Source organism: Serinus canaria, chromosome 12 (genome assembly GCF_022539315.1).
Source record: "Serinus canaria isolate serCan28SL12 chromosome 12, serCan2020, whole genome shotgun sequence".
NCBI classification, from domain to species: Eukaryota; Metazoa; Chordata; class Aves; order Passeriformes; family Fringillidae; genus Serinus; species Serinus canaria.
In genome coordinates, this window is record NC_066326.1 from 533,870 (window position 1) to 544,550 (window position 10,681).

Genomic DNA, 10,681 nt, shown 5'->3' on the forward strand with positions numbered 1-10,681 from the left:
GGGCACGCGGGGCTGGGCAGCTCCAGACCTTCTCTCAGCTCCAGGCAGGAGCCGACAGGCCTGGCAAAGGGAGGCAAGGGAGCTGCTGTGCAGCCAATTTCACACTTGGGCGGCCACGTTAATGGCTCCGATTGGGGTTTCCAAGTGATTAACTGTGGTGCCAAGTGTGGAGCAGATGAGCAGCTGTATTTTATGGATTTACATATTCCCTCTCTGCCTTGCCCTGCATACACTCCCTGCTGGTAGCCCAGCGTTGTGTCATGGCTGTGGGAGCCCTCCTGGCTCTGTCTCCTCCAGAACTCTCTAGTTATCCTCCTGTGGTGTTCCCAGACACTCTGCCCTCATGTTGGGGTTACTTAAAGTGGGGAAGATGAATCTGCTGAAGGGGCCTGGCCTGTCACAGGTGGGGCTGGAATGGAGCAAGGGTCCGATGCAGCATCCTTTGTCCGGCTTTGGTGTCCCCTCCTCCACGTGGGTTTGGTTCCTGAGCAGTGTTGGGTCACACACTGATGGCTGCTGAGCCCACAGTCAGTAATGGGGCAGAGCAAGTTTCAGTGTTTAATGAGAATGAGGCAGATCTTGAGCAACTGGGGGGGCCTGCCTTGTTTTGCTCTGTCATTTTCTGTCTGCCAGTCTCCAGGTGGGGATTGAAATGATCCACTGTCTCAGATAATCAAGGCATGCTAATGCTCTAACAGTGGCAAAGGTGGCTGGGGAGTGGCAGCAGTTCTGCCACCAAAGCAACGCACTCTGGTTAATGACGAGAGAGACACTGTTGCTGCTTTGCAGTTGTTGCAATGGTTTCTTTAGGATTCAGTGTTGCCCAGCTGGAAACAGATCTGCATAGGAGCCAGGCTCTTTCACAGGCTCCTCAGTGCTGTTGGGTGCCCCAGCAGCTCCTGCTGTGACACCCTTGCCCAGAGGCTTAGAGGATCCTGGTGTGCTCATGACCTTCCAAAGTGAAGTTCTGCCTCAGCCCCTCCTGTATTTCAGGCCCTGAGCTCCCAGTTTGAGTCATGGGTGTTTGGTAGAGCTCACATTAGGAAAAGTGGAGAAAGAGGGAGGCAGAGTGCTGCAGATGGTGGGGTGCAGAGCAGCTGCCTGGCTGGAGCTGGTATCATTATTTCCATGGGGATCCCCAAAGGGACATGAGTTGCTCATCAATAATTCAGGCCAAACTGTCTCCAGGATGAGTAAGGGAGGAGAAGGTAAGTGGGGTTTGATCACAGTATCTGACGTGGCTTGACAAAATCGCAGGCTGGAGGATAATGGGTTTCTGTAACCAAGGGTGGAAAATGGGAATGTGGGTGAGGGTGCCACATGCACAGAGGGAGATTCCTGCTGCTCCCCATCTGCTTTGTAGCTGTTTGTAATTGCCAGTAGTTTGTGAGTCTGAGAGGGGTCCCAGAAAGCCTGGAACAACAATAGCAATCGATCAATCTGAAAACAAGAAGGCTTGTGCTCAGTGTGAGCTGCTCTGGGGACGCTGGGCGGCAGCAGCACTGCTGCCCTGGTCAGGGGCTCTCTGGGGTTCAGCCTCCTTTGGGGCTGACCTGAGCTGCTCTCGCTGTGTCTCTCTCCTGTGCAGAGGTGGAGCAGATTGAAGCCATAGCCAAGTTTGACTACGTTGGGCGATCTCCACGGGAGCTCTCCTTCAAGAAAGGGGCCTCACTCCTGCTGTACCATCGGGCGTCGGAAGACTGGTGGGAAGGGAGACACAACGGGGTGGACGGGCTCATTCCCCACCAGTACATCGTGGTGCAAGACATGTGAGTAAAGTAAGGGTTGTTAAAATCATGTGCTTGCACAAGGTCCACTTCAGTCACCTTAAATAATCAATCAGTTTTGCAGTTTGTTTAATGACTTTGGTGAGAAATCTGCACCTGTTCACTTCTCCCTCTCTGTATATTGGCTCCATTTGTTTCTCATTTGGGCTGATAAAGACCAGTACTAAACATTGTACCTCAGTGTACCTGGACCCCGTCTCTCATTGACTCCCCAGCGTGGTGTGACCCAGGCTTACCACCGGCCTTGTCCCTGTGAGCATTGACCTGGATTGTTCAGTGCTCACCTGTCCCGTGGGCAGATCCCAGGGCCCTTTGCAGGTGCTGCTTCTCTTACAAGTACTGTATCTGGAGTCATCACAGTGGCAGCCAGATCACAGGGGATGGGAAGGCAGATATGCACTGTTTCCAAGTTCCCAGTGAAGTGGTGGCCCTGGTGCAGCTCCCTGTTAACAAAGTGGAGCTGCTGACATGGTGATGTTCAGCTTGGCGTGGCATCTGGGCCCTGGCTCGCCGGGGCACAGCCCTGTCACTGCTGTGGTGTCTTTTCCTAGGGATGATGCCTTCTCTGACAGCCTGAGCCAGAAGGCGGACAGCGAGGCGAGCAGCGGGCCACTGCTGGATGATAAAGCCTCCTCCAAGAACGACATCCAGTCACCCACAGATCACATCATGGACTATGGCTTTGGGGGAGTGATGGGCAGGTAACTCACATTCCTGTCACCATGGAGGGGGTCACTGTCACAGGTGTGGGACAGTCAGTGTGTGGGGCAGGGCAGGATGGGAGGGAAAGCTCTAGTAAGCTCTGCAAGGTAATAGGGGCTTGGAGGGGATTTCATGTGCACGCTAATGGGGGTTTAACATTTACAGAGGGTACAGGGGCCCTGAGCAACCTGGGATAGTGGCAGGTGTCCCTGCCCATGGCAGGGGGTCAAAACAAGATGTCCTTTGAGGTCCCTTCCAACCCAAACTACTCTTATGATTTGATGCTGTCCCTTTCTTGGTACTGGCTAAAATATTTGTTTTCCCTCTTGCCTGAGTCTTCTGAAGCTGGAAGGCTCGAATTTGGTCTGAGCTGAGCTCAGGGCTGAGTGGTTGCCTTGCAGCACGTGGCCAGCTGTGGTGGGGCTGACAGACGCTGACCGGTGCCGTGCTGGACTCTTTGCAGGGTGAGATTGAGGTCTGATGGTGCGGCCATCCCCCGGCGCCGCAGCGGGGGGGACACCCACAGCCCGCCCCGAGGCATGGGGCCTGGCATAGACACCCCTCCCCGAGCAGCAGCCTGCCCCAGCAGCCCCCACAAGATCCCCCTCAACAGGGGCAGGATCGAGAGCCCCGAGAAGCGCAGGATGGCCACGTTCGGCAGCGCGGGCAGCATCAATTTCCCAGACAGGAAGGCCCTGGCTGACAGCCACCCTCTGAGATCCACCTGTGGGTCCACCCGGCACAGCAGCCTTGGAGATCAGAAATCCCTGGAAGCAGAAGCTCTTGCTGAGGTAAGAGGGCTGGGAGGGGACCAGGAGGCTGCAGGGGAGCTCACTGGGGAGTGCCTGGAGCCCCTTCACCTCAGACATGGTTACAGTGCTGCTGCACACCCAGCTCTGTTGGGTTGTTCTTGGAAAAGATGCTCACCCAGATGATGTTAATTTTCACCTTGAATCTTGTGGGGCTGCTGGGCTTGGGAGTCCTGAGGCTTCTCTGGGGAGAGTATTTTCACTCATCATCTTAGGAGCTTAATAGAATGAATTGGAGCTAACTTGATAGTTATTTCCCTTCAGCTGATCCTTTGAATGTTACCTGAAGCTCACTGAGCATTTTGTAGGTGTTATAAAATTAAGGACTTGCTACACCAGGACAGCATTAACTAGAGTGACTTTTCAAACAATTGACTCTGGTGCCTTAAATTGCTTCTCCAATGGTCTTGCTGATTGACCTTAATTAAGTTAATGTGGATTTAAGCAAAGGCGAACTAGGGCCTCTCCATTTGTACAGGAGACCCCAGCACTGTAGCCATAGGCAGTAGCTAGTTCCCTGTGCATGGGCACTTCTGGTTGAACTGGATTCACCTTCTGGGGGATCCTTGTGGACAGACTGTGGAGCCTGGAGGTGGGTGGGCATCAAGGGGCTGGAGCCAATGTCTCCTTGGCTACCTCAGGCCTTGTTGCTGCCTCTCATATATCCATGGCGAGCTGCTGTTGTGTCACTCACTCCATAAACATCCCTGTGTCTGTCCCTGCTGCGTGCCATTGTCCTGTGGGCATGGGGCAGCAGACGCCCCATACATCCAGTGGAGGCTGCAGGGTCTCTCTTGTGAGGAAAAGCCAGCCTCAGTGCTGTGGGGGAGCTGTGTGGGCAGGCTGGTGTTCACCCATCACTCCTGGTGCTCAGGATTCATGCCCTTTGGAGCTGGTGACCAAGCTCCTGCTGACCTGGGGAGCACAGGGCACCCTAGTGCAGCCAGTTTGGGCTTCACACCTTCTCCCAAAGCTCCTGTTCTCCCTGCGAGCTCTTAGATCAGAGACCCTCTCTGCAGACACGCATGCCAGGGTAGCGGGTGGAGTGCAGGAGAGCAGGTGGTGCCGTGGCACAGCGCTGATGTGGCTCTGGCATTCCAGGACATTGAGAAGACCATGAGCACAGCGCTGAATGAACTGCGGGAGCTGGAGAGGCAGAACACAGCCAAGCAGGCGCCCGACGTGGTGCTGGACACGCTGGAGCCCATGAAGAACCCTCCGATGGGTGCCGCCAACTCGGAGCCGGCCAGCCCGCTGCACACCATCCTGATCCGGGACCCCGAGGCGGCCATGCGGCGCAGCAGCAGCTCCACCACCGAGATGATGACCACCTTCAAGCCGGCGCTGTCGGCCCGGCTGGCCGGGGCGCAGCTGCGGCCGCCGCCCATGCGGCCGGTGCGGCCCGTGGTGCAGCACCGCTCCAGCAGCAGCAGCAGCTCGGGCGTGGGCAGCCCAGCCGTCACCCCCACCGAGAAGCTCTTCCCCAGCAGCTCGGCAGATAAATCGGGCACCATGTAGGCCGGGGCACGGGGACTGCGGCGCCCGGACGCTGGGAGCGGGGCGGAGCGGAGCCTCGCTGGGTGGGCAGGTGGTCAGAGCCCTGCCGGGGAGCCTCTGGGGAAGGAAACGCCTGTGTGGCCTGGGCCTGGTGCTGTACATACGTGTGTGTGTATGTACATAAGTGTGCACACACCCCATCCATGCAGAAACACTTCCCGAGCTTGCAGTCCTACAGCAGGAGGAGACGGCAGGTCTGCGTGTTGGCACTGGAGATCACACTCAGTGTATAAGTATATATTAAAAACAAAGTGTACAGAATTCAGTGACTTTAAAAAAGTAGATTTACCTCAGAAACTGGCTCTGAAATGTCCTCTCTTGAGACAGTGGGTTGGTCTGGGTTTCCAAGGCTGGCTGTGTGCACCTGGAAGCCTACACTGCAGCAGCTGTGCGTCAAGCAATACAAGGCCATCCTGGAATTTATTTTCTGTACCTCTTGGCATTGAAAAAAAAATGGATGGGAATGCAGTGGGGTCTGTTCACTGCTGGGCTGTGGAGAAGAGCTGGAAATCCATACATGACCATGTGTGACTGGCCAGCTGGTGTCTTTCCAGTCCTAAATCCTGGGATGTCTTCATGTGCCCGTGATGCCCTGGCAGCAGGGACAAAGCAGGGTGTGTGCCATGGATGGGAATGGAGTGAAGTGAGTGTCATGAGTGGGACAGAGCAAGGTGTGTGCCATCACCCTCGTGCTGAAGGCGGACACTGTGCTGCACCGGGACTGTGGAACACTTCTTCTCTGCACGTTCTCAGAGTGAGCAAGGACTAGTGACCAAACCTGTGGTAAAGCATGGAGTAACTTACAGAGTTTGGAGATTCTTCATCTCCCTTTCCCCACATGCTTTTCCTTTTTTTTTTTTTTTTAAATCAAAACCCAACCCAGTGGTCTCTTGAGAGTCAGGCCTGAGCAGCGAGGAGGGGTCTCAGGTCAGAGTGGTTGTCCTGCATGAGAAGCATGAGCCGTGTTTGACCACATCAGATGCAAAACTGATCTGATGGGTGATACTTTGCACTTTCTGTACTGTACCATATAATACAACAGTCTGAGTTTATGCAAAAGAATCTACATTTTGTTTTACCCAGAGAAAAAATATGCAGAAGGCTGGGGATTGCATGGTCCTGTGTGATAATCCAGACTCCTCTGTAAGCACTGAATCCGAGATGCTCTGTGCTTCTCCTGCAGCTTTTCCTTGTACAGATTTCCATGCAATGCCCCATGGTTTGATTTGGCACTTCCCCATGGTCACGTGCTCATGTCTCCTAACATTCATCCTTCCTCCTGCTCTCTCTGATCCTGCTGCTCTGTGCCTGGGCAGAGATGCCTGCAAGCCCTCCTGACTCGCCCAGCGGCCATTTACCCTGCCTGGGGCTTTGCTTTGTCCCCCCTTCATCTTCCTCATCTCTCCAGCACTGCTGTGCACCCCAGCTCTGCAGGAGAAGCAGCCTGACTTCCAGAAGGCAGTGGAGGCACTGACCGGGGTGGCAGAACCCGTCAGTCCTGCAGTGGCTTGTGTCTCCTCGGCTGGGGAGCTCCCGCGTGTGCAAGACTGCCTGTACATCCACACCTGTACCTCTGTACCTGTGCTTTCGCAGCTGCACCCCATCTCTGCCCCTGTGCACAGCTGACATGGCAGGCCCTGGGACCGGCTGGTGCCTGTCCCCTGCCCGTCACACGTGTCCCCTCACGCCCCGCTCTGCCAGCCCTGTAAATATCGCTGTACTTGCTTAACTGCTTGACGGTAACTGTTAACCTGTAAACTGTACAAAAATAGGCTAAAATTAGATAAAGCCGATGCCACTCAACAAATCTTTGCACTTAGTAGGTAGCTCAATGTAAAAATAAACCCAGTAATAATACTAGTAATCCCGAAGGGAAGTGAAGCCGCCGGCACCCCTGGCAGAGCCCGTGGGGAGCAGCTCTGCCCGTGTCCCTCCCTGTCACGCTGGCAGGGCAGACGGTGTGTGCGTGTCTGTGAACGTCCTTGGCGTTTGGTTCACGTTGGTGTTTATTTCTCCATCATGCCCCTTGCCTGGCACAGCCCCTGGCCACTGCCCGGCCTGGCGCAGCAGCTGCAGATGTTCAGCCAGGCTGGGCTGGTCAGGGACCTGTGCTGGGGAGGGAAGGACCCATTTGGCACGAGTGCTGTGTATCCATTGCCAGTAATTATTACTTTTGTTTCCATTTAGTTCCTGGAGAACATTCACTTTGCCAGTTTTCTGTTTTTTGTATGCTTTCTGAGATGACTTGAGAGCAAACCCGTCTTCATTAGGGGTTTTATTTCCTCCCTTACTTTTGACCATACGGTACAAATTCCAGTGTCTTTCTATTAAATTATTGCCTTTCATTTTCCTTTGTTTTGTTTTGTTGTGGGTTTTTAATACAATTGTTTTCTTAAGTGCCTTTTTGAGCACCAAAACAAACGGTTGGAGTTCAGGCCTGGGGGCTGTGCACACATGGGTTCGTCTGGGCAGTTGTGTTGTGCTGGGGGTGATTGCTTTTAAAGTCCTTCCATTTTTCTGTTTAATGAAAAGGGAACCAAGACTTTTTGTTGGAGAATAAACTCCCCCTTTGTAATATGGTATTCCAAGCGTAGTTTTAACTACTGTAAATTTAAGGGAAGAAATGTATTTTTCTGTAAGCGAACTTGGCACAAAATTGAACCACATACGTTGTAGGAGCTTCGTAACTGGAACTCGCTCATGGTTTGTGAGTGACTGACTCCGATCCTCGGTACCTCCCTGAGGGCACAGACTGTGTGTGGGCTTCAGAGTTCACAGAGCTTCGCTGTGGCAGCCCAGGCCGAGCTGTGCACCGGGCCGCGGAAGGCGGCTGCTCAGGGCGGCTGTGTCTGCTGTGCAGAGCGAGCTCTGGGCCCGGCTCCCGCGGCCCCGCCCCGGCGGGCCCGGCCCTCCCGGCCATGGCCACGGCCACGGCCCTGCCATGAGGGGAGCGTGGTGGCACCGTGGCCCTGCCACCCATCCCAGCCATGGCCCTGCCGTGAGGGGAGCGTGGTGGCACCGTGGCCCTGCCACCCATCCCAGCCATGGCCCTGCCATGAGGGGAGCATGGTGTCACCGCGGCCCTGCCATGGGGCTGAGGGGAGTGTGGTGGCACTGTGGCCCTGCCCCATCCATCCTAGCCATGTCCCCACCATGAGGGGAGCACGGTGGCACCCCACCCTGCCCTGGGCAGACCCTCACACCTGAGCGCAGACCCGGGGTGGCCATGACTGCACTTTGTTCCTTAGGCTGAAGTCCCTGGTAGGTGGTTTTTGTGTCCCAGGTGTGTTATTTAACTAGCAGTGTTGTGGTTCTCGCGGGGCGGCGGTAGATGTCCCGAGTCTGATTTGCTTTGCGTGGCTGGGCTGCGAGGTCTGCAGGGGATGGGGTTGGTTGTGCCGGGAGGCCGTGCGAAACGCCGGCTGCTGCCCGCTGTACCGGCCATCCTCCTCCTCCTCTTCCTCCTCTGGTGTTGTCTCTGTAACGTATGGTGAGATGCCGTCAGCTAGAGTGTCTGAGTGGGTCCTTGTGTGTGCTGGTGATGCCATGTAGATGAAGCCACTGGTTGGGTGTGGACTCATCCTGTTGAATAAACTGCTTAACTTTTCTCAAAAACATTGTCTGTGGTTTCAGAAGATTTGCTGCCTCTTGCCTGTGCTTCCTCCCCACGCCCTCCTACACCCCACAGCATGCTGCCCTGCCCTGACACTCTCCTGCCCCTGCAGCCAGGCTCTGGGTGCTGTTTATGGGTGCTGAGGGGATAAAAAACACATTCTAAACAGACAGCCCCCGAGCCCTTCGCACCCAGGCTGTGAGGAACTGCGCTGGACTCTTCAGGCTGGGTTGACTCTTCCCATTGTTTTGTTGGGTTTTTTTTGCTGCTGGGTCGTGGCTTCACTTCCCTCCCATCTTGGCGGCGTGGAGAGGCAGAGACCTCCCCGATTCCATCCATCATCCATCCTCGAGGTGGGGCAGTTGCAGACACAACTGGTGATGCTCGAGCCGGGGTCTGCGTGTGCCACGGGCAGGGGGAGGGCTGGGCAAGCTGCAGGTGGGGCTCGACCTGCATCACCCCGTCCTTAATTACCCCTCCTTAAATACAGTTAATGGGCTCAGCCTCAGGGGAGGTGAGTGCAGGGTGGGCTCCCGGCTGTTATGTCCGTCCTGGTCACCACCCTCTCCTCAGCACCGAGAGCAGCTGGCAGCAGCAGGGCCCGGTACCCACCGCGGGAGCATCCTGGGCACCGCCGGGGGAGAGCCCAGGGGTGGCTCCGGCAGATCCCTGGGCAGCGGGTGCGTGGGGAGGAGCGGGGTTTGGCCAGGCCCTGGAGGGTGCCAGCTGTCTGCGACACTTAGGCCTCTGCGGGCTGTGTGACAGGCGTGCAAGGTGTGCGCCAGGTGTGTTCCAGGTGTGTGACAGGCGTGCAAGTTGCGCGCCAGGTGTGCGCGCCAGGTGTGCTCGGTGCCCCGCTCGTTCCGCGGTGTGCCCGCGGTGTCCGCCCTCCGCCAGCAGAGGGCAGCAGCGCCCCGCGCCCGGCCGGGCCGAGCGACCCGCGCGAGGAGGGGGAACCGGAGCTTTTCCTTTTCCTTTTCCTTTTCCTTTTCCTTTTCCTTTTCCTTTTCCTTTTCCTTTTCCTTTTCCTTTTCCTTTTCCTTTTCCTTTTCCTTTTCCTTTTCCTTTTCCTTTTCCTCCGGGCAAAAGTGCTGCACGGGCTGCCGCTGACTGGTTGAACTGAAATGAATACCTGATTCTCTCCAGAGGATCCAGTTCCCCAGGTGAGGTGTGATAATCATTAACTCCAAGTGTGAACAGTAAATTGGATGTATTTATTAATTTCTATGGGCCGCGTGCAGCATTTGCGTTTGATTACCTTTCCACACTGCTGCGCTCTGCCGCGTGTGCTGTTTCCTGCTGAAGTCAGGAATTCCTTTTAGCTGGGGAGTGTGAGCGCCGGCAGCCTGTGGCTCAAAGCGTGCCTGGCACCGCGGGATGCTGCTGGCACGGGGCACAAGGCAGAGCCCGGGGGTGGCACGGACCCAGACTGAGCAGGGCCCTGCTCCTCCTGTCCCGCTCCAGGGGATGAGGGCCGGGAATTGCTCCAGTGAAAAACTGCTTGAATGCAGACGCAGACAGCGAGGGCTGGGCGGCAGCTGCAGCCCCAGCCAGCCCTGCTCTCCGCTGGTGAGGAGGAGAGGGCTCCTGGCCCTGCCCTCAGCAGGGCCCTTGCTGCTAGCTCTGGGAGTGCTGCCCAGAGGCTGGAGCAGGGCGGGAGGGTGACAGTGCCTTGGTCTGCCTCAGCAGCACCTCTCTGAACACCGGAACCCTTCGAGGTGATGAAAGGAGCTCAGCCTCCTCCAGTCATCTCTGGGGTAGCTGACTGCCAAGGAATGGCCTGGGGGTGACTTGCCTTTAACGTGGATTGCTCCAGCAGCTCAGTATGGATGGATCCAAGAGCCACTCGCTCTGTATGCTCCCAGGGGCACCTAAGGGCACGCTGGCACCTGTCACACTCATAGCTAATGAATGAAAAAATGGCATAGAAATGAAAGGTAAAGGAAATGATGCAGATCTTAGTGATTAGTGCTCTAAACCTGGACTCAAAGTGAAACAAGTGCTCTCAGTCCTGCTGACTGAATCAAATAATCCAAATTGCTAATACATTTTAGTAATTTTTTTCATGTGCAAAGACATTAAAGTGCTTTTAGTGAATGAGGTGAATATTTTCCATTGATGTTTAAAACTAAAACAGAGCTGTGTGCTGTGGGTGAGCTCATGGCAGGGGCTGTGCATGGCTGCCCTGTCCCTCCTGCAGCCTGGCTCTGCCC

The 10,681-nt window shown here is 55.6% G+C and overlaps 1 protein-coding gene across 1 annotated transcript in view; it reads left to right on the forward strand.

Moving 5' to 3' along the window:
- SRGAP3 (SLIT-ROBO Rho GTPase activating protein 3) overlaps positions 1–7,437 on the forward strand; it is a 66,487-nt gene extending 59,050 nt beyond the window's left edge. Inside the window, exons 19-22 of the mRNA XM_030227909.2 lie at positions 1,589–1,769; positions 2,339–2,488; positions 2,953–3,280; positions 4,400–7,437. Of these exons, the coding sequence (XP_030083769.1) occupies positions 1,589–1,769; positions 2,339–2,488; positions 2,953–3,280; positions 4,400–4,816 (1,076 nt within the window). The 3' untranslated portion in view covers positions 4,817–7,437. The remainder of the gene's footprint in view (positions 1–1,588; positions 1,770–2,338; positions 2,489–2,952; positions 3,281–4,399) is intronic.
- The last annotated feature ends 3,244 nt before the right edge of the window (positions 7,438–10,681 follow it).